Source organism: Falco peregrinus, chromosome 18 (assembly GCF_023634155.1).
Source record: "Falco peregrinus isolate bFalPer1 chromosome 18, bFalPer1.pri, whole genome shotgun sequence".
Classification (NCBI taxonomy): domain Eukaryota; kingdom Metazoa; phylum Chordata; class Aves; order Falconiformes; family Falconidae; genus Falco; species Falco peregrinus.
Window position 1 is genome coordinate 5604414 of NC_073738.1, and position 22796 is coordinate 5627209.

The 22796-nt window shown below is 43.1% G+C and overlaps 1 protein-coding gene across 2 annotated transcripts in view; it reads left to right on the forward strand.

Moving 5' to 3' along the window:
* Positions 1 to 6149: 6149 nt before the first annotated feature.
* The window catches only part of MAP3K3 (mitogen-activated protein kinase kinase kinase 3), a 41056-nt gene continuing 24409 nt past the window's right edge, over positions 6150 to 22796 (forward strand). For both annotated transcript variants that reach the window (XM_055789996.1, XM_055789997.1), the window contains exons 1-6: positions 6150 to 6461; positions 12854 to 12975; positions 13300 to 13389; positions 16493 to 16533; positions 20649 to 20748; positions 22043 to 22156. In XM_055789996.1, coding sequence (XP_055645971.1) covers positions 6458 to 6461; positions 12854 to 12975; positions 13300 to 13389; positions 16493 to 16533; positions 20649 to 20748; positions 22043 to 22156 — 471 coding nt within the window. In that variant the 5' untranslated portion in view covers positions 6150 to 6457. The remainder of the gene's footprint in view (positions 6462 to 12853; positions 12976 to 13299; positions 13390 to 16492; positions 16534 to 20648; positions 20749 to 22042; positions 22157 to 22796) is intronic.

The window sequence follows — 22796 nt, forward strand, 5'->3', positions numbered from 1 at the left end:
CTGCAGTTCACTGTGTGGTGAGTTTAAAAACTGGTACCTGTGGGGGTGAGCAGGGAACTACTTCAAATAAGCTTCATCTAACCGGCGTGAAGTTTATTGCTGTAACAGGAGAGGGTGATTGCTTCATCTTGTCTCTGCAAAACTGGTGAAGTGTATTGATCTCTCATCCTACTGCTATCCAAACAAACTTGATAATTCTAGCTGCTCTAAGTCGCGAGTTACCCTGAATAATTATGTTGTTAGGAACTCTGTCACAACAGAACTTGAACAGAATGGCTTATGTGAGTGTACTTTAAATATTTGCTTTCTTAAAACAAACCTGCTATGGGGTCCCTGTATACTAGTGTTGTTTGTGCTTATGTTTCCCAGCTTCTTTGTGTAGTGCTTGTTCCCTGCACAACAAATGGTTGGGGTTTTTTAATTCCTATAATTGGTCTCTAAGGATTTTGAATACAGGCAAATTGAAGACAAATAGGCACTTATTTAGCCTCCAAGTCTCTCCTGTGGACGGGTGACCTCTGTTAAAGGGTGTTTTCTTTACGGGCTTAGTGGCAGAACTTGGAAATTTGTTTTTACCTTAGACCTTGATGAGCAGGACTGATGAGTAAGTATTTAGATTAATTCTAGTTCAACTAAGCTGTTGTCTGACAACACCGGATTCCTCTCTAATTCTTTGTGTACTGGCTTTGAAATAAAAGCTTATTAAGCTTCATGACCACAGTGGAAAGAGTTGCCTGTAAAGATGCTGCAGTGGTTTTTAAGCTATATATGGACTTCATTCTAGTAATCCATATTTGGAAAAGATGCTTTCCTTCTAAAAGTTGTTTGTCTTTTACCCTAGAAATGTATTTACATCCTCTTAGTTCTGTTTATTTTTCCCTGGATCTGTGCTCTGGAATTCTCCGAAGAAATTTTCTCAGTTTCAGCTCTGGTGGAAGAAGGCAACTTCTGCAAATTTGAGCTGCTAGTACAAAAAGTTGGGAACTGGTTGGTGATGCGAGAAATGGATTGCCTGTCAGTGTGGCAAAACAAGTGCTGTGAAGTCCTGTAGAGGAAGATGGGTAGAAAAAGAGGCAAGGTAAGGTTTTCTGCCTTTTGTAAATGTTACGGAACAGCTGACATCTAGCACAACTGACTCGCTTGCTCTGTGACCTTGGGAGAGTCACTGTGATACCTGCTGTAAGTGAAAAGCACATAATTAATCACTGATCAGTAAGTGGCTTGAAAATACTTGAAAGAAAACCACCATGGTAGCACAATATACTGTGCAAAGATGTAGAGGAAAAGTGATGTCTGAGATGATTTGGGGGCCCGTGTCTGTAACGCACTTAATCTTGTGCTTTTTCATTAGTGCTGCTCTATAAACAGTCCAGACTGCCAGCTCGGAAAGAAGTAATGATCTAAAAGCATATGATTTTTTTTCACATCCTCCTCCTCTTTCGCTATAGTTTTGCCCACTCTACGAGCCGCATGGCTTTTATTTTTTAACCAGACGGATTCCGAGCCCCCTCTGCTGGTGCTGTCAGCCGTGGGACAGGCACAGGTCTGCCGCAGAACAGGGACAGCAGGGCAGGACAGGCACGCAGCTGCTCTACAGGGGCTGGAAAAGGGGGCTCCATCCATGCTTTTAAGGAGTTTCACATGGGTGGTGTATTCTGCTGGAGGGTGAGGTAAGGTTTGGCTCATATATATTCTGACCTGAAGTTGGATAATGATGTTAGTTTTCCATTAACTTTGTTTTCAAAGCTGAGAATGCAGCAAGAAAGCGGGAGATTGCTCTTCTCCTGGATCTGCAGAAAAAAGTTCAGGACACTTTCATGCATCCTTTGAAGATTTACAGTGTTTCTCGTCCTGCTGCCCTTCAGCTTTTATTTCTTCTCACTGTTCCTGCTCAGCCTCTGGCTGTGGAGTCTGAGATGTAGAATAAGGAAGTTTTGGCATGGGACAAGGCTCAGCCTGGAGACTGCTCAGCTCCCCAGGAAGGATGTGTCTACCTAAACAAGAAGGGAAACGGAAAGGAAAGAAGAAATAGTACATCTGATAGCAAGAAGAAGAGGCTCTTTGAGTCAGACAGGTATGCTTCAGAAAATGGAAACACCACCAAAATAGAAAATAAGATGATGGCATAGTGATTAAGAGGCTGGGAAAAGATGCCAGGAGTGAAATCCCAAAGGTCTACTCCAGACTTCAAGTCAATGGCTCTCTGTGCAGTGCCCTTTAATCCCTAAAATAGGGATTACATTTCCTTTTCTTACTTCATGCTGCGTGACAGCATTAAACAATTAGGCCTCTATAAAGTTCCTTTAAAACAAATGGGCTAATTATAAACATAGCAGCTCCTGGAGAAACTCCCTGAATATCTTTACTGATGGTTTTACATGAAACAATCTCAAAACAATCTGAAGAGCTTTAAGTTGAAGAATTAAGTATATTTTGTAGTTGCTGTTTGCAGTAGTGAAGCTTCTCTTCTGGAAAGCCGCAGCTTTGAAAGGATGTGGGCAATCTGGGTGGAAAGCCACAGAATATCAGTTTGTACCATAGCGTTATTGGCAAAACAAATAACCTGATTCTTATGCACAAAACTAGCATAGCATTAAGTAGGCAGTAAAGGTGGAAAACTAATTACTCCATTTTTTCTTTTTTCCCTCAAATTATACAAAAAATTTGCATCTGTTTTGGTAGAAACTTTAATTCCAGTTTAGGAAGGGTGTACCAGCTTGTCTAGGGAAAAGAAGCAAAAAAAAGACAAGGGGGGTCCAAAAGGTGGTCCAAAAGGAAGCCTAACAGTACTTGTGTATATATAGCGTTGTGGTAATGTAAAATGAGAATAGAAGCACAAATTGGCAGATAAAAATCACTAGAACTAGGTTTGATAGGTAGCTGAAGTGATGAACTGTTACAGACAAGTGATTTTAGTTTTGATTTGACAGGAGGTGGAGGAGGCTTCAGTGAAATCCAGACATCCTGGGCAGTTGGAGATGGAAAGACCATGTTTTACCAGGGTGGCTGTCTCCTACCATCTGCTGGGAACTCCTGGCTCACTGTCACAAGCTGCAACTAGTTAGTCTAATATCTTCTGGACTTAAGTAAACAGGTTTCTATGTGAAGGACGTGCAATCGATCTCATTTAACAGGACTTCAGCTGAGAATTTTATGTGCAAGCATGTAAAAACTGGAAAACAGACAAAAATACCAAATGGTAAGGTGACAATGGAGCATTCTGACATCAGGGCTAGTACTGTGGGGAATTAATATTAAATCTCTCCAGTTCTGGTCCCAAGAGTAATCTCACTAAAGCCTTTTTGTAACAACCTTGGCACAAAAAGCGAGTGTGATAATTAAATTTGGTGATGAACAAGTGGGAGGCTTCAATAATACAAGGGAACTAGAATATCTTAGAGAACTGATGACTTTGAAGAGTGAGAAATAGAAATGAGATGAAATGTAGCAGCATAAAGTGCAAGGCTGTGAATTGAGGGGCAAGGAGAAATTTGTGAAGGATGCTGAGTTCTTTTACTACTTGAAAATTAGTGAGGAAAGGAAGCTGGGATTTAGTGGTTGATAAAGGATAGTGATGAGCCACCATGAAGCTGTGAAAAAGCATGTAGAGAAGTTGGTCCAAGATCAATAAAGATGCTGTCAGACAAGAGGAATTCAAACTGGAACAGGGCAAAAAAGGCCACTGTAAAGATACCACAAATGCAAAGCTTGCTTTATGAAGACAGAGCGGCTTGCTTGCCTATTACAATGGAGCCTGAAAGGAGATATGATTATCTTCTTGATGTATTTAGAGAGCAAATACTAGGGAAGAGGAAAGGATTATTTAAGTAAAAGGATAATCTTGAGATGAAAACAAATGGCTGTAAGCTGGACGTGAAAATGGGATAGTTTAGACAGGAAAGCTAGAAATGCTTTTCTAGCATCGCAGCAATAAGACAGGAGGGAGTGAAAAAGAGAAGTCTTAAATACTAACAGCACCAGTCTGGCTTTAAGATGGGAACTTCAAGGTGGAATCTGTGGAAGTCATCTAGCCCAGCCTTCTGCTCAAAGCGGGCCAGCTTCAGAGTTATATTATTGGCTTTGTCCACAGCTGCTTGCTCTAGAGAGGCTGGATCTGTTGATCTAAGCATTCCTTTATAGATCTGCATGTCCACCTAGTATGACATTGTGAAATCTCTTTATTATACCATCTAGACAGTTTAAAAAAAATTATTAATGATATCATAGGTATTGTTGTCATGCTTTGGCTAAGTCCCAAATTCTTCCTGGTGTGTGGGATTTAGATTCTGGCACCCTTTTGAGAAATATCCCTCTCCAATCCAGTTTTCTTCTTTGTGTGGCTTATCCAGTTGATATAACCTCTTTGACGTTGCTGCTGTGTTGCTTGCGAGCAAAACCACTCAAAAAACAATGCACTTGCTGCTAGACATTTGCCAGATTGGAAAGCTGCTGCTAGAACATCTGCTCGAGGTGAGTTTCCCAGCAGCAGGATGGCCATTGCCACACCAGGGAAGAAGGCCTATACTACTTTTAAAAAAATAATTTAAAAAATTAAAAATAATAATAATAAAAAAACAAAACCCAAAACACACACATAAAAAACCCCAACCCCCACCCCCCCAAAAAAAAAAAAAAAAAACAAAAAAAACCAACAACAATACCACAAATACCACTGCCCCTCTGCTGTCCCTTTTGTGGAAAAGACTATAAAAAAATATCATCCCACAGGTGGAATGGAGGCAGAAGCTGGGAAAGAGCAGTTGAACGAAGCCTGGATGTCGCTTTAAAAGGTATGACTTGATGTAAACACAGTTTATGAACTCTGAGTAGAATTGCTGGGTCAGATTTGATGGTCATAGTAGTCTTCCTTTGTTCTAATATCTATGAAAATCTGTTGTGTGGTACGTTTGTTCTGGTTTGGGGGTTTTGCTCTTCCAAGTTGTTTGTATTTAGTGTCACTGGTGAGCTTTTTAGCAAGAGTGTGTCCTGCTTATGGTCCATGTGTTCAAGTTGGCTTGCCAAACTGAGATGCTAAAGCTGAAAAAAAATTTGTCCTCAAGTGTCCTATATCAAGTGAGTGGATGCAGCAGGTCAGCAACTCCACTTCTAAATGACGAAAACACTTTCTCATTAAGATGAACTCCTAAATCGAAGGGGGGGGGGGGGGGGGGGGGGAGGAAATGATGAGCTTTTAATGAACTAGGCTAGAGCTGGCTCCTACAGGTTGGCTCCAGAACACAACTTTCACAGTGAGTAACTTTGACAGACGCTGTGCGACTGCAGCACATGGAAACATCGTGACCGTGGGGACGATGAAACAGGATCACCGAATCATTTAGCTTGGAAAGGACATTTGAGATCATCGTGTCCGACTGTAAGCCTAACACCGCCAAGCCCACCACTAACCAGTGCTTTTGAAGGTTTAAGAAGCCGGTGAGCTGTTTATTCTGTTCCATTTGCCACTTATCGCAGCCTGGGGACCGAGCCAGGCTCCGAGGGCAACGGGCTCTCTGATTAGAACACTTCTGAGGAGCCACAGGTGCCCTGAGTAATTAACTGTCTCACACTTTTCTTTTGAAACCAGAAGAATCCTGCGTGTAGTGTCTTCTGAACACGCTTGAACTGGTTTTGGTTGTGGATTTCCCACCCACCCACCGCCGCCCTTAAAAAGATGCTTTTAAAGCAGCAATTAAATGCATTGCCGAGCTGGGGGCAGGAGGGGAGCAAAGCCCCGGGGTCAGCGTGCAGGGGGACAAGCTCCCTCCTCCAGGACACGTTGGTGGCGATGGGGAGCCCGGCAGGCGGAGGGGCGGGCGGCGGGGGAAGGAGCGGGGCTGACGCGTGGCTGCGTCCCATGGCCTGGGCGGACTCTAGGACCCAGCAGCGCGCCCCGGCTCCAGGACCCGGCCGCTGGGGCGGGCCAGCGGAGCCGTCCGTCACCTTGATTGGCAGCCCGCTGAGGGCGGGGACGGGGTTGCTCCGCCTAGTGGCCGGAGGAGGGGGTAGGGCTAACCCGCCAGCGGAACGGGCCCCCGTGATTGGTAGCCGGCGGGGCGGGCGGCGGCGACATTCGCACGCCCATTGGCGAGCGGCGCCGTCGGGTGGGTGGCTCGGCGGCTCGGATTGGCAGGCGGCGGCGGGTCGGCCCCTGTGATTGGCAGGCGGCGGCGGCGGGTGCGCGGCGGCCGCCGAGCGGTTTGTTTTGCTGGCGGCCCGGGCGCCCTGTGGCGGCGGCGGCGGGGAGCGACCGGGACCGCCCGTGCCCCCTCCCACCCCCGCCGCCGCGCCGGCACGCGGAGCGCGGCCGCCGGAAGGAGGCGGCGGCGGCGCGGGCCTGGGAATGTGGCGGCGGCTGTGAGCCCTCCCCCTCGGCCCGGCCGCCATGGAGCCGCGGCGGTGACAGCCCCGTCCCTCAGCGCGCCGCCGCCCGCCGGGCGCGGGCCCACCGCCCGCCGAGATGGGTGAGAGCCGCTGCGCGGGTGGGGAGCTCCCCGCGGTGCGGGCCGGGGGGCAGCGGGCTGAGGGAGCCGAACGCGAGCGGGGCTGGGGGGGGGGGCGGCCTCGGTGCTGCGGCCGCCCCCGTCCCTCGGGCCGGCTGGGCCTGCGGCCTCCGGCGGGCCCGGTCCCGCTGCCCCGGCCTGCTTCTGCGCCCCGGGCAGCAGCGCGGCTGCGAGGGGCTTCTTTCAAATCGTGAGGAGGCCCCCGGTGCTGCGACCGCGGGCGCGGAGCCCCGGCCCCGCCGCGCAGGCACCCCCGGCCGGGCTGGGTGAGGGGTTCGGGCGGGGGGGCTGGGGCCTCTGCCGCAGCTGCTCAGAACCCGGTTGCCCGTCGGTAAGACGGGAATTTACGTGCTTAAATTGAATTAGGAAAACTTCTACTGTGGTATTAATTGCAGCTTGGGAGTCTGTCAAAATAGGTTTTTTTTTCTCTGTGAAGCTTCCAGTGGGTTCTCATTCGCCATAATTAACCCAGACGGCGACACATACCAGCAAGCAGAGGAGCCGGCGGAGCGCTCTATCCAGAGTAAAATGCTGCTTTCAGAAGTTGCTGTAACTGAACCTGAATGATCACTTCTTTTGGACTGTGTGTCCTGTATAAGGAACTGCTTATGGCGATGGGAGTGTGTGTGTGTGTGTGTGTGTTTGTATTACCTAGTTCCCCTTTCCGTTTAAAGAGGGGTTTCGTGTACTTAGAATTAAAAGGTTATTTTCTGTAGACCAGAACTTACTCCTGTTTGCTTATTAGCCAGGGAATTACTACTGCTGTCATAAGTGCGGAGTTGCATGGTTTTGTGGGCTGCAACTTCAGTGTTTCCTTCCTACAACTAAGTTTAGTTTTCCAAGACTGTCCTTGGTTATTTAGTCAGTATGCTAATTAGTTGCTTATATGGTAAATTCACAAAGCATTGTTAATGCAGTACTTTGGCTTTGAGCAACAACTTTATTTCCTCTGTATTCTGCTTTAATTTTGTAAATACAACAGATTGATGCAGATCCATCAGTAGGCTTCTCTTTCATAAAGACTGGGATAGTATTATTTGGTCTGTATCTTCTCTAAAGGAGCCAGCCAGGTAGTACAGAAGCTTAAAATAGCAGAGAAGGAAGAAGCTGGATTTCCATGGAAGTGTTTTCCAACGGCAATTGGATACGTGTTGGTAAACATGTGAGCACAGAATGAAAAAAGTACAGTTTTGTGGGCTGCTCCACCGTAGTGTTGCGTGCTCGTGTTGTATCATGGTACGGCTGCAAGCAGATCGCTCATAATAGGGAAGGTCTAAATTCATTAGGTAGTTGTGATCAAATAGTCTAATTAATAATGGGTAACAGGCTGTATCCCACTCTGCATTTCTTCCATCTTGTTTTTTGTATAGTAGCCTGAAAGCTGCGTGGGGTGGCTGACAGTGAGAGCTTGGTATCACGGTGTGTCATAGCTCCTCTGGCGCAGCTGAAGCTCGCTGTGAGCGATTCTCTGGCCCTTTACAGAAGGTGCTGTGGCGGAGGTTTGTTTCCTTACAGAGAGCTCCTTGGCAGCGTTTAAAATACAGATACCTGCTTCTAATACAGAGAAATCCACATCTATCTGTGAACTGGAAGGGAGAGCAGAGTTCGGACTGGATGATGCGTGGCAGGCCTAGACGAAACGCGCGCTGCAGGCCCAGCTGCAGTTGAGTCTTTCCCTCGATCTGCTCTTTTTTCCTGCCTGTGTCACTTCCTTCCCTTGGCTCGCACACGCACCCATGGCCGAGCGTGGAGCTCCCGGCTGTAGCGGTGGTGACACTCCCGGTGCGCCGTGGGGGAGGGGAGCAGGGCTGAGCCGGCAGGTTAGGACCAGCTTAAATCCCAACCTATATTTTTTTTGATTTGTGGCTGGGAAGAGGTACCCCAAATACACACCGCATGTGCCAGGTTCATAGAGAAGTGCCGATTTCTCTTTTAAGCCTGCAAACCAGGTCGCTTGCAGTTTCCTAAAAATCGGGCAGAACAGCATCTTGTTACCACTAAGACTGTCCACAGTGAAGGATTCAAAATTTAAGCTTTTTCAAAAACTTTTCTCAGAGCTTTAAGCCGTACTCGGTTTGTCTGCCTCACTTGTGAAATTCACTCATTGCCCCTGGATCTGCCGATCACTTGCACAAACAATCAGCTGTGCTGCTGTGGTGGCAGGGAACAAACACGCACCTACTTGTTCACTTCTTTTCTTTTTGAAACAAATGTGGCATCGTGTCTTCTATTATCATGCTATATAAAATAGCATCCTGGTTTACAGGAGTTTACAGACTTCCTGTTTTTACCAATGTGCAGATGCTTTTACTGTTTGAACTTCATGATTTTTTTTCAAAACTGTTTCCATTTCTGCCACAGCAAATACACTGACTTGCTGAGACCTGTGTAAGAAGCTGTGTATTGAAATAAATGCTTTATGTAGAGGAATAGCTTTCTCTGTGAGTAGCAGTTCCCTTTTATCGATGTTGTAAAAATCCTTGAGTGTAGTTTTTAAAACATGAAAAGCATTTCCTGGACAACATCTTTCCCGCACAAAGCAGAACTGTGTTTCCCAGACCTACTGGAGACCTAGCAAAACAGGGTCTCTCAGTGCGCTTCAAAAATCGCTTCATTTTCATTTGTAGTAACTTTTGCATTGTGTGATTGATGTGATGCTGCTGCACGTGCTTCTTTAAAGTTGATCTATGCAAATCCTCTATTTTGATGGAAATAAAGAAGTATTCATGCTTCTCAACATTAAATCCAGTGCAGTGCTATCCTAACTGGAAACGTTTTTTCCCTGCACAAGCTTCAGATCAATATTTGACGTTTACGTTTTGAAAAGATTCATACTCCATCATTTCCTACCTCACCAACACAGGGATGAATTACAGAGTGTATGTTTTGGTACCGGGGAGCCCATAGCTCAGTGTATAGCTATAATAAAACGTATGATCACGTAAGGTTCAGATGCACCTGAAGTTGTTCCATCAGCCTTTGCTAGTACATTACGTGTTTCTTTTTGCGTGGATGCAAGTAAGGTTTCAGCATTAGCAATTGCCAATGGAGGAAGCTGAGTTTACAGCGAGAGACAGACCTTGCATGCACTAACGGGGTTAGACACTTGGCAGGTGCTGCCCTTAAGAGTTTAATGTCTTAGCATATTGTAAATTCACAAGTTGCCTTAGCTAATAAATAAATACACCCTGTAGCTGAGCTACAGTCTTTATTAAGAGATGCGTTACTGGTTAGATGCCTGTCCTCTTTGCCCACTTCCTCATTCACATGGGACACTGTAAACCTGACTTTATACACTGCCTGGGCTTTGGGATCAAAACACCTGTAGCCAACAACTGCATCGATCCTTATTTTCAAGTGATGTGCCATACTGTTCAGATGTGAGTTTTTATTCACAGACGTGCTCTTTGATTGACTTGATTTCTTGTCGTGAGTGCTTAAGTTATAAACTGCTTTCATAGCTGTTTTTGCTTCTTGCCCAAAGGAACTCTGCCAAGACAAGCTCTTCTTCATCCTCCTGATATCTGGCCAAACCCAAACTGCACTGTAGTGGAAAACTTGTATCCCAGCTCTTCACAGCGTGTTTTGGGTGGTAGGCGCTCCAGGGATATGCCAGTCCATAATTTGTAATGTTTTGTCGTGCAAAGTTACTGTCTTTGTCTGCCAGGTGACTCAAAGGCTATGCTTAATATCAAACAAGATTAAAGAATAAGAGTAAATTGGAGACACTCCAGTAAGGTAAAAGGTTAAATGTTCATATGTAAAGTTGGAAACAATTCAAAAAAACAAAACAAAAAAAAAAGTTGTGCTGTTAGCTACCTGGAACTTTAACTTCATTCACAACTGTTTTTTCACATTTTCCTCCCACAAGGGGTTACTTAGTGCTGAGATAGATCCTAGCAATTATTTCCTTTGGCTGATGTGCTTTTCAAAAAGCAACCTCTTGCTTTGGTTGTGTTACTTATACCCCTTGCTTCTTCTGCATGCAGTTGGAATTTCAAGGAGTACTCTCCCTCCTGCACTACCACAATGTAGTTATTGTCTCATTTGGCTTGTCTTGGACAGCAGCGATTTGGTGGGTTTTGATTTTGGGGTTTTTAAAATAACTTTATTTGCTCTGCTCTGCTTTCCTTTTTTAAGGGTTTTACTCTTAATTAACACCTTCTGCAAATGCAGTGGGAGATTTCTTTCCATTCTCCTCTGTCGCCTGGCCTAGGTCTGATGTCTCTGTTTTTTGGGAATACACGTTGAAGGCCACAGTGGAAGTGCCGCTGCTCTAGTGTTAGTACTAAAGCAGACCTTCTGGGCAGAAACTGTTGGTCTTACCAAAAATAATGTTAGTGTGACTTCTGTTCTGACTGGTGGGTTTTTAGCTGTTGCCCCCTTACAAATAGGTATATTTTTTTCCCCCTTTTTGCTTCTAAATTTTGGTAGTGTTCACTCCCTGTGTGCTTGCGAAGCTGTATATGTCCCACATCTGTCATCTTCAGCCGTTGCGAAAATCTAGTTTGTTATTCAGACATTAATTATGAGCCCAGTCTTCTGCATAAAATATAAGCTGGCTTCTTTTAGAGACACTCATGAACAAATGCATAACATGAAATGGGAGAAACAAATAGTCCCAATGAGTCCCTTTTACAGAGAAATACAGATGTGAGACAGTCCGTCATTTAACGTACCCAGGACAACATGTACAAATGAAAGCCATTACCCATCCAGAGCAATGCCACGAGTCACAAACGAGTGTGTAGCCATGCTGGATTTCTAAAATGAAGTTTCGGTTATTTACAAAACTGCTTCAAAAGTGTTCATTTGAATTTGAACACGCTGAAGTGATGTGTTTGTGGGCGCAGGGAAGAAAGGAGGAACCTAGCATATCAAGCAGTGCACACCTGATACACTGTCGTATGAGTAGGGTTGTGATAATTTCATCTATGCATGACCTGTTCACATCACTTCCAAAAGTCTGAATTGTCAAAAAAATAAATAATAAATAATTAAAAAAAGCTTTACATCCAAACCCGGTGGTCAAGTCCAACCAGACTCTTTTAGAAAGGGCACATTCTTCTGGGCATGTTCAGAGCTGATCCAATCACTGCTTCAAATTTCATCCCTAAATTATACCTCGCTATCGGGAAGGATTTAACTGGACCTATTATTTGCAAGGAAACAACGCTTTATCCCTGAAAGCTCTTTGAGTCTTTGTATGTGAGACAGCAGCCCAGCAATCCAGTAGGCAGGAGGGTGCCAGCCGCAGATCCTCTGCGTGATCGCATCGCTGGGGGCCCAGTGCCTGGGAGCAAAGAGGCTGGTGCAGTCGCCTTTGTGAACCACACTTCACATGTCAACTTCTACCTTTTGCAGTATCAAGGAATTTAGGATTGTTATGCTTGAAAAAGCAAAGGAATATTCGCACTAGCTTTTAGACACCTTTATGCTAGCAATCCGTCACAGCTCAGCTACGATGCGTTTTTCTCCTTTTGTCTTTTTTTTTTTCTCTAGACTTCATACAAATTTCTGCTAAATATCACTTCTCTCTTCAAAGCTAACAAGAAATTGAAGAACACTTTAAATTGGTTACATCAGGAGTCTTAGCTTCAGAAAGTAATTTTCAGTCAGTAGTATGTATAAGAAAAATTTCAGCTTGTCTTATTTTCCTGCATTTGCAAGGAGCCTGGAGTTGAACCTGCTGCATTGCAGTCTGCCAGCAGACAGCGTTCTTAATGCTGTGTGATTTGAATCTGTTCAGTAGATCTTGAAATCTCATAAAATGGTTTGAACTTTGTTCCATCAGCGTGTTTTGGGGGAAGAGAGGAATGTGTTGGGGAAATCGGTGCAAGTGGATTTGTATGCAGGGATATTCTGAGATGACTCTTTGTCCAGATTTTCATTTTTCTCTCTACAGGCTGTGGTTTGTTCCACTAGCAAGCAAGAATTCTAAGTTAACAGGATATAAAATTGGAAAGAACAGATTCTTACCAGGTTTTCCTTGGCAGAAGCACATCACTTTGCCCCTCCTAAATGATCTATGATGATCTAGCAAACCTGCCCAAGTTGTAGTTTGTTGTGAAGCCATTTTAACAGAACTAGAGGCTGGGGATATTTATTCCGAATCTTCCTATGGCCAGATCCATTTGTGGCATTGGATAAATGACTTAAAATTTAATCCGTCTTTTTACTACTTCATGATATTAGCTCAAGTCTGGGCTTTTTATGGCTACATGAAATTACAGTGTATTTGCAAAGATCCTAAAAAGGATTTCCGTTTTGTGAGTCAGCAGAAAACAAGTGGGGAAGTGTTATGGCCAATACTCACCCAGGTGACTTACTGCTAAAATTCTTGTGCATCACAGATGAACAAGAGGCCTTGAAATCCATCATGAAGGACCTGGTAGCACTCCAGATGAGCCGACGTCACAGACTGACTGGATATGATACCATGAAGAACAAAGACGCTGCTCACTCCAACAAACAGGTAAGGGGCCATGCGGTGCCTCCCTGCAATCCTTCCCTGGAGGCCAAGGGCCCGCTGTCTGTGTCATGCCTGGCACTTCTGGCAGCTGCAGCGTCACTGGTGGGTTAGCTGCCTGTTCGTGCTCCGGCTGCGTTGCCAACACTTACCGTTATGGACTAGGGAGGGTAGAGTTGATAATTTGCAACATCTTGGTATTCTGCCTTCCCCCTATATGTGTTTCTGATGGGGTTTGGTCTGCCTAGATTCGCTAAAAAGTTTACCAAGTGATTTTCTGGTTTCACGAGCATATCACCGTTTTCTTAAATGACTTTATTATTTTTAAAGAAAAAACACAGTGCCAGCAGTCCACCCCTCTTGGGCAGCCCTGCAATAACAAACCAGTGTGCCTCTGCAGTGGAAGAAAAAAAAATTCCGGTAAGAAAACTGGCTTCCTATTCAATATTAGCATTTATAAATTAGGGGCATGTTTTAAAGTTGTGTGCAGTGACCTTTGTAGAATGCGTTTAAGCAGGTGTGGGAAGCCAGGAAAGCTTTTCTTTACTGACTGTGTCATGAAGTAGCAGTATGATGTGCTTCTCATTGTAATGGAAATGATACTTAAATTTGAAGCAGGGAACTGAGAAGCATAATGATGAAAAGGAAACAAGTATTTCCATTTCTGATGTAGAAGGAGGCCGCTGCAGTTTAAAGCTGCATAAAGCAGTCTGTTGGATAGTGAGCTAATGCTGGTCTCATCTTCACATGATTCAGACCGCATGTGAATACAGAGTGAAGATCCTGATAAAAGGTAATCAAACTGAGGTTGATCCAAGAACAGCGAAGGAGATTGCCTGAAAGGACTGGCGTTAATGAAAGGGTGACAAACCTTGCTTCAGGGAAAAAGGAAGCAGCTATTTGCAGGTGTCTGACGAGAGGCAGCATCCTTGATGGGGAGGGTGGTCTGGAGTTACCTAGTTGCATGTCGCATGAAGACAGGTTTGAAACTAACCCTTATTTTTGGGTATGGGGATGTGTTTCCCTGTTTCCCTGTTCAAAAGAAATACTTTTCCCAGGGTAGTAAGTGGCAGGGTCAATACTTGAAAGTCTCTATAGGTTTGTTTAACATTGCTAGAGACTCTTTTTGTCATAAAGAAAACTATTGCATTGACTTTCTGGCAGGAAGAAAGCACAGAATAATATTGCTCTGTCAGTAGGTGCTGCGTGTCATTTGAACGAAATACTTCAACACAAAAGCAACAATTTCAGTCAAGAATTGTTTTTCCATTGTGGTCTTAAAAAATTAAATTGAGTTACTGGCAGTTAGACTGACGTTAACAGAGAACTTGCCTGTATCAGTAAAATAACTCTTTCCGGTTTTATTCCTATTACAGGCTTAAGCTTTCTGGAGCAGGCTTTAAAGTTCATGTCTGTCTCTTCCTTATGCTTTGTCTGCTCATAATCCACTTGTTCAGCTGGGATCTGGGATTTCCTCGAATGGGCTGGACAAGTCTGTAGATGGAGTAGTACAAAATCCTTTCCAAATCACTTTGAAACATAAATTCAGAGATGTCTTAAATCAAGATCTGTAATCGTTATTTGTGATACCACATCACGGAACTGGAATGCCAAAGTACTAAACTTGGATTTGCTTTCTTAGTCATCTCTCAGGACAGTTCATGTGAGTTGCTTCTAAGAAGTTGTTTAAATAGGTGACAGGTTCACTGTTTTCGAAGGAAACAAAAAGCACTAGATGTTTAACTCTTCTAGGTTCTTTCTGAAATATAAACACGAAGATCACTTCGAATACCTTTTCTTAGATCTTTGAAAAAGAAACACGAATGGCTAGTGTCTGATCCTTTTGGAAAAATCATCAGGAGATACATGCCAAATTCTATCCCTCCTTCCCTTTGTTACAAATTATGGGTTTGAAAGTATGCAGTGGAGTGGAGAAAGGTGTTTCAGTTCGCTTAGGTACCAGCGAGCTGAAGAAAGGTTTCCAAAGAGCCCTGAGGATCTTTTAACGTTGTCTAATTTTAATTAGCAAGAGCTTTGTCACTTAGCTGTTTCATGACCTAAAATGCATCTTGAGGTAAAATTTAATCTGAAAAATTACTTTAATTCAATTTCATCCAAGCAGTCCTATTTAGTTTCCTTGGACTGGGCTACTAAGAATAGTATAGCATTTGAAAAAAAAAATATCCAGAGCCTTCCTTCCCTGAAATTCCTAACATAAAGGGGTCATTTCTCCATCCATTTTGTCTAAGAAACAGGTGGTTCATAAGTAGTTGGAAAGTTCATTATTCCTGTGCTGTCTGTTGCATTTTTCCCCTTATTCTTCAGTTAAAACGAGTTCTCCAAAACTTGCTTCATTTTGGTGTCATACTAGAGTAAGTTCTTTCTCTTCCCCCCTCTGACAACATGTCCTTGTTAAAGCGAGGTGTAAATTACCCACCTGCAGATGATTGCTCTGCTTGGGAAGCTCGTTTGTCATGCTCGATTCTGCACCTACAGTACGGCTGCAGGAATACTGTGTACTTGCAGTGATTGCGTGGTCCCTTTGAACTGCATTCTTGACCACTAGGTCTGCCAGATACTTCCTCTAGCTAAAGAGCATTTCCTGGCCACGTTTTTTTTGAAGTTCCTAGATGTATGATTGCCTATTGTCTGAGGCTTTCACAGATGGCTTAATCTATTCCAATCACATAAATTGTGCGGCAGAAATTATGGAGTCTTATCAGAGCAGATTTTTCCCTTTTATTTTTATCTTTGTGACCTAAATTGGGATTTCAACTTTGATCTCCAGAGTTGAAAGTTCAGCATGTTGACTCTTCCGTGCCACATCGCATCTTTTTAAGTTTACAGTGAAATGCACAGGTTGTGCCATTAGTGCTTTTAACCATCTGCCAGATACAGATGATGACCCCTTTGCACTTTAAAAGAGGACATATAGTTAACTTTTTTGTAACTTCAGCCCCTGAAATTCAAACTATGCATTTTTGCAAAAGGAGAGATTTAGTCTGTGTCTTAAGAATAGAGAACATAGCACATTCCCTGTGTGTCTTTTTTTTTTTTTTTGTCATAAAAGAAAATGTGCTTGCTTTGAGAATGCACAAAGAAAGAAAATCAGCTTCAGTTCAGATGAATATGCAGATGGACTCAATTTCAGATTTTTGCCATGCAGTGATAAAAATAGATTAATTTTCCTTAAAGTATATTTCAGTGTCCTCTGTTTAATTGACAGTTAAGAAAAATTACAAGTTTTTACCTGTTTGCTTCTCTTGCTCCTTTAGCAATTTCTTCGTTTTTCATGCTGCTGTGTTTACATGTCAGCCACTTGTTGGCCATGGTCTGCTTCAGCTTCCATGGAGAAAGTTAATTAGACTTGTGTTCTGGTAGCCTTGTAAGGAGTTGATGCCAACTGCAATCACAAATTGACCTGCTTTGTGTTTGGGCCTTAAAATCATATTATATCCATTTGTCTACTGTTATGCATGCCCAAGTTTCACTGTAAACTAAACTTTTGTTCTTTCTTCTGCAGAATGATGTAAGGATAAAGTTTGAACATAACGGGGAAAGACGGTAAGTCTGTCTTCACTATGATTCTTTGCTTAGTAGAATAATACAGTCATCAGTAATTTAGGTTAAACATTTTGTTGGCTTCACTTTCGTTGTTCTTGAATGAAAAACACACAGTAAATGCAATAGCAAACAGGTCATACTCAACTTGTTATTTTTAAATAAAATATATAAATAAAAACCAACTGGTTATTTTTAAAAATCAGTGTGTCATGCAATACTTCCCTTTGATTTATTTTCCTATTATCTGTTTGTAAGTGAATTGCAGTAATATTAAAAAAGCTGTCCAGCCTGAAAGAAATTCAGTCTGATAGCCTTGTTTCAGATATGTTCCCTTTTTGTTTCATTTAACTAATACCAAATGAAACTGATCAAATTAGCGCCATTCTTTTCTAGTTTCTCATTTCCTGATGACCTACACTATCACTGTCCTGCTGTGACTGAGCAAAAGATACAGCAAGTGAAGATTTTTTTCATTGGTGTAAAAGTTTCTTTGTTGTTTCCTCTGATACTTAGTTTTGAGAGACTTTATTTTGAAAAAAAAACCCAGAATTAACTGAACTAAGATTTTTGGTGTTCACAGTATTGTTTACAATGGATAAAATTGTCTAGACATTTCAAAGTAGGTCTTGAGAAGCCCCCTATTTGCCATCTAATTGAGAGAAACTCTTCAGTCCATTTGTGGCGGTTCGGTGTGTGTGAGCATACAGGAAGGCTCCAGGCTTGTTTGCAGCCTCTTTGAGGCTGCTCTTGAGCTCTTGCTGAGGGGGCAAAAAGGATCTTGATGCTATGTTCCAGTTGTCTTTTTTTTTTTTGAAGAAATTAATTGGATTGTAAGCAGGAGTTCATATGCTATCCTTCACAGATATCCTATGGGAATCCTTTTGTTTCTCCCATCCCAGACAGTACTTTCAGTGTGAAGTAGTTCACAGTTCCATGATAAAACGCAAATTTAATGTGGATAATACAACAGCACAAGTTGTATGTAGTGATGCTAATAGCCTGTTCCTAGCAAAGGTTACTGGCTGGGGTGCTTAAGCTCCTCCTCAAGTATCCTCCTTTGTCAGATTTAGGGATTTTTGCTAAAACAGAAAAGCAGAGGCATTCCTTGGTAAAGCAGGCAGTAGAGAATAATTTGTAAAGTCTTCCTCAAAAATTGAACTGTTTCATTCACCAAAGTCCTACATGGTGAATTCCGTCAGTAAAAGTACCTGGACTTTTGGTTGCTCAAATTGAAATTTAAAAAGTAATCGTAGCTGGGATCTACTGCTGCCTTTGTCAGCCATATCTTCTCAGCTCTCTGCTGTGTCAGAGGCATTGTGTGGGCTACAACAGAACCACTGTGCGATACGGCACAATTTCTTGTGATACCGTGTTAGCACAAGGTAACTCGGAAGCAAAATCTTGTCACCACAGTCCTGTCGTCTTGTATGTCTTCTGCCTGAGTGCATTTAAGATGGCACAGAGTTCAGGAGAGAAGAAAGGGGTTTTTTTCTGAAGTAACATTAAAATGAAAAGGTTGATTGTGTGTTAGTCTAATTATGCAGTTACGCTCGCCTGAATTCCCCATTCCCAAAGTGGTATGCAGTTACAGACAGCAAGCTTGCACCGAGAATGTAAGTGTGTGTGCTTGGTTTCAGAGGAGCTGCCAGATCTAACCACAAATATTTAAGGTGGTCAGGCAGGAATGGGCTCCTTAAACCCTGCAGTCCATGATTTTGTGTTAGAAGAGTGCACAGAGTTTTTAAACTAATAGAATTTGTGGCACCTGAGAACAGCTCTGCTTTTTAATGCACTGAGTGTAGAATGGAAGCCTTTATAAGGGGCTTCAGCTCAACTGAGAGCTAAATTACATTTGTACGGTGCCAGAGTACTGTAATTTCATGGATGGATTTCTTAGTAATATGTCGAAAATGTTATTGTGGGCTGCTTCTTAACAAGGACAATTATTTCTAAATAGCTGAATGTTGTAGGTCTGGTATTAAGATGAACCCTTCCTGGGAAGGGGCTAAGGAAGCAAACTAGCACTAGATCTATTTAAAACAAAAGCTGCATGTCGTGAAAGGATACTGAGTGCTGGCAAAGCAGGCTGGCTGGATGGCCTGGAAACTTAGGCCTTCTATCCAAAGCACGCGTTCAGCACCAACTCGTGTGAGCTGCCCCAGGGGTGATTCAGGGTTTCACTGAGCTCAGAGAGTTGCCCCTGTGAGCAAGATAGGTCTTGAGTGTCTGTGGTCCGTTCAGGTTGTCTTACTTCTGCCTGATGGCAGAATTCATGAGGAGTGCTAACAATCAGGTTTTTTATGGCAGTGTTTCAGCTATGCCAAAGCAGAGTTGTTTCAAGTTCCAGCGGTGGGGTGAGCAGCTATCGCCGTGGTCTGGTAGCTCGCAGAAGGCTGGTGGCTGTCAGCTGTGTCCCAGCGCTGTTTGTTGAACTCGCCAGTAGTGGAGATGCAGCGTGGTCTCATGGGCTGTGGAAGCAGATGGCGAGAAGTCTGGTTTCAGGAGCCCGAAGGCAGGAACCACCAGCCATCTGGGCCTTGTGCAGTCAGGATATGGAAAGTAGGTTGCTGAGCTGAGCAGCAGACGTCCTTGGTTTGCTAGAACAGTGGGTTGTAAACTATAGTTCACGTTTGGATCCTCCAGCTCTTGACCCAGGGTATTTTACTTGCTAATTCTTCTGAAGAGGGTAAAAATCATCCTTTTCCATAGCTGTCAAGGTAGCAACTTTCTGAGTACTTGGCAGCTTCCTACAGAAGAACATTCCAGCAAAACAAACAGTTTTAGATGCTTTGCTGGAACTTCGTGTTAGTACTTTGCCTAAAACATGAGTGTTTCTATCCCAAGGGAGGCAAAACAGTAATAAAAGCAAACAAAAGTACACTGTCGTTTTCTGAAAAGCATGCGTGTGCCACAGGATTCTGCAGGGTTCCCCGGGGACGGCTCTGCCTGTTGCCATTTTGGATTTCTTGAGGCCATTTGTGCCATTCAACTGGTGAGGAAATGGCTGCGTGCTAGAACTGGGGGTTTGGTGTGTCCCAAGCTCTGGGCTAAGGGAAAGTGATTAGAATAATTTACATCTGTGCATATTTTGTGTGTCTGTCAGTCAGTGAAGGTGCCCAGAGATGTGTTACTTAGGGAAAATAACTGGTGAGGGAGGAAGCATGAGAGAATGAGACTGATCTGTCTTATGTGAATATTCTGTCTTGCATATCTGTCTTACATGCATATTCTGAATTATGGCAAGTCAGCTGTGCCACTGCTGTTACAACTGAAGCAGCATTTAAGTTTTGATCTATTTGGCCTCTAATTTTTTTTTAAAAAGGCTTTTTTTTTTTTTTTTTAATAAAGCAAGCCCTGAGTGACAAATGGTTGCACAGTTACAGTTAGATTTGTCCTCAGCTCTTGAATAAAAGTCCCTGCTGTGTTGTCCAGGATTTGAAGGATCACTGCAGAGACAGCGCAGTGAGCCTGTGATTCAGATGTCCGGAGATGTTTGACTTGAGCATGCAGAGCGCTGACATGGGCCTAATGTCACAGGCCACCTTTGGGAAAGAGGGTTTTCAGGTTCCTTTGTGTCCTCCGGCTGGTACCTTTCTTCAGGAGTTCGGGACTGGCTTTGTTGTGGGAATGTTTGTCGAAACCTTTCAACTGGAACGCATTTTGGAAATGTTCAGGGAGTGAGTTTTGAATTCAGATACTGGAGTACTTAAACCAAAAACTTTTTTGTTCTTTGGGCCTTCTGTGGCTTTTAATTCAACTCTGACTGAATGTATTTGTGTTTTGTGCACGAGGCAGTATTCTTTAAGCCAAAGTGCATAAGAGATTTGTATCCTGTTATGTGAAAGACATTTATTCAGTAAAGGATACTTTCCTATGCAGGGTCAAAGGCATTCTGTTTGAAATCTTCAGCTGAATATTGCATTTTGACAAACCATTTGGAAATGGGCCATAGATCAAGAATTCCTTGCTGAAATAATTAATTCAAATCAGAAAAGTTCATTGGCTGCTTGAGGATGAACGGAGAACATTCAAATGTGTTTTTAATGGTTCAGCCATCTGATTTGATTGCATTTTCAGTATCTCTGAATTCAGTCCATGATTCTCTTTTGTTCCAGAATTATCCCATTTGTCCGTCCTGTGCGCTATGAAGATGTGCAGCAGAAAGTGAAAACAGCCTTTGGCCAGCCACTGGACCTCCACTACATGAACAATGAGGTACAGAACGTTGTTATCGGTGCTCGGGACATGTAACGCTCTCTCTGGATGACACCTCCTTTTTCTGTCCCAAATTCTGTACCCATACATTTAATTTTCAGTTCTTCCCTCTAATACGAACCATAGTTGAATCACTCTGCTCCAGAGGAAAACATGCTGATACTGACAAAACATCGCACCGATGTGTGTATTGTATGAACATCAGCACCTTGCTTCCTTGTACTGGTATTGTTTGGGAGACTCTCTTGGGGAAGTAAAAAAAGGTATTTGAGGTATTTTGACTGCTAAAAGCAACTATTGCGGGCCAATAAATATAGAGTCTGAGGGCTGCAGGCAGTCCCAGAGTAATTTCTTCAGCTGTCCGATAGCAGAGTCAGGATTGCTTGTGGTGTTTGACCACTGACCAGGAGCAGCCAGCCAGCCAGTTGTAACAGATATACCTCCTGCTGGCCGCAAGCTCTCTGCTTATTGCCCAGCTATTAGGCAAACAAGGGGAGCTAGAGCACAGGGGAGGCTCTCTGGTATGAGATGCTGCAGGGGGGCTGTGGGCACTGTCATTGCTAAAAGAAAGTGGCATGAGGAGTAGCATTTTATTAATAATCTGAAGTATTTTGTTGGCTTTCTCACTCTGGTCACCCTGACTTCTCCTTTGATTTTTTTTGTTGTGGTTTTGCCTTCGTGCTGTTTGGGGCTACATCCCTAATGAGAGAGATGCAAAACTCCATTCACCAGCAAGAGCCAGACAAAAATGAAAGGGGTTCTTCAGTGTTAATAGCATTCACGTTTCGATTTGTGAGTGGGCTGTAGAATAGAGGGTGTCTGAGCATAATTTTTGGGGTCTTACTAGCAAGTTTCAAATTCTTTGATTCCCTCTTTCAGAGTCTTAATCGACTTCGTACTAGTATCATAAACCAAATTTTCACTTAATCATTAGGTCTGGATTCAGAAGTATTCCGAGACAGTGTTCTCATCAGTGAATCAGGGGCTTGTCTCTGACTTGTTCTTTGCAAACAACACATTCAGGTAGCAATTAATGTTTTTGTAGGTGGTGCCTTAGGGAAATTTGCATAGGGTCAGCCATTTCTCTGATGGTACGGGAGAAAAACCTTGTTAAAAAGGACAGTGAGACAGCATTTTAATAAAAATTTGTGGAATAATTGAGCAATCAGAATCCCATCTTATATTCTGATTATTTTTTTTCTTTTTCTAATTTTTGTTTAAATACCTATTGTGGATGTAGACTTAGTTTTCCTGTCTTTTCTAATGATTTTTTTCCCTGTTCTTTATTTTGCAGCTGTCTATTCCTTTGAAAAATCAAGATGACCTGGATAAAGCAGTAGATCTCTTGGACCGAAGCTCTAATGTGAAAAGCCTTAGAATATTATTGCTGTCTCAGGACAGAAACCATGTAGGTAACAGCTTCTGTGACTGCAGCAAAATGAAGGTTTTTACCCTTAAGTCTCTGAAACACAATGGTGGCCTCATCTGAGAGCAGCAGGGATTAGTAAAATCAGTCTGCACAGACACGAATGCATATGTTTATCCTCTTTGCTTTGGCTTAGCTATAGGTATCTCTCTATATTGGTTTTTTTTCCTGTCTTCAGCAGCTGCTTGGGACTAAAATATTGCAGCTTTTTAAGCTGTAATGTGAAGGCCGTTTTATATCAAGTACCCAATGACTGTTCAGAAAACAGTTAATGAGTTTGGTTCGCAGGGAATTTTTTTTTACCTTTGATTAATAGCACACTGTTGAAAGTGCATGTAATTATCTTGCGTTTAAGAAAGCACAGGTTGTCCTTGAAGACAAGCTATTAGCACTTTTTTCCTGGGTAAGAAGCCTAAGGACAGCTGCCAATGATTTTTCAGGTCTGTAGCCTAATGCATTGAATCCAGCCTTAGTCTGTAGAAATTTAAGTTGCTTTTAGCTAATAATGGTGTATTCACACCTAAGGTTATTTTGATAGTGTCTTGGTTCACTTTCCTATACCACAGATGGCTGTGGCATTGGATGTCAGTGTAGTTTGTACTTTTCAGCAGAAATGATCATA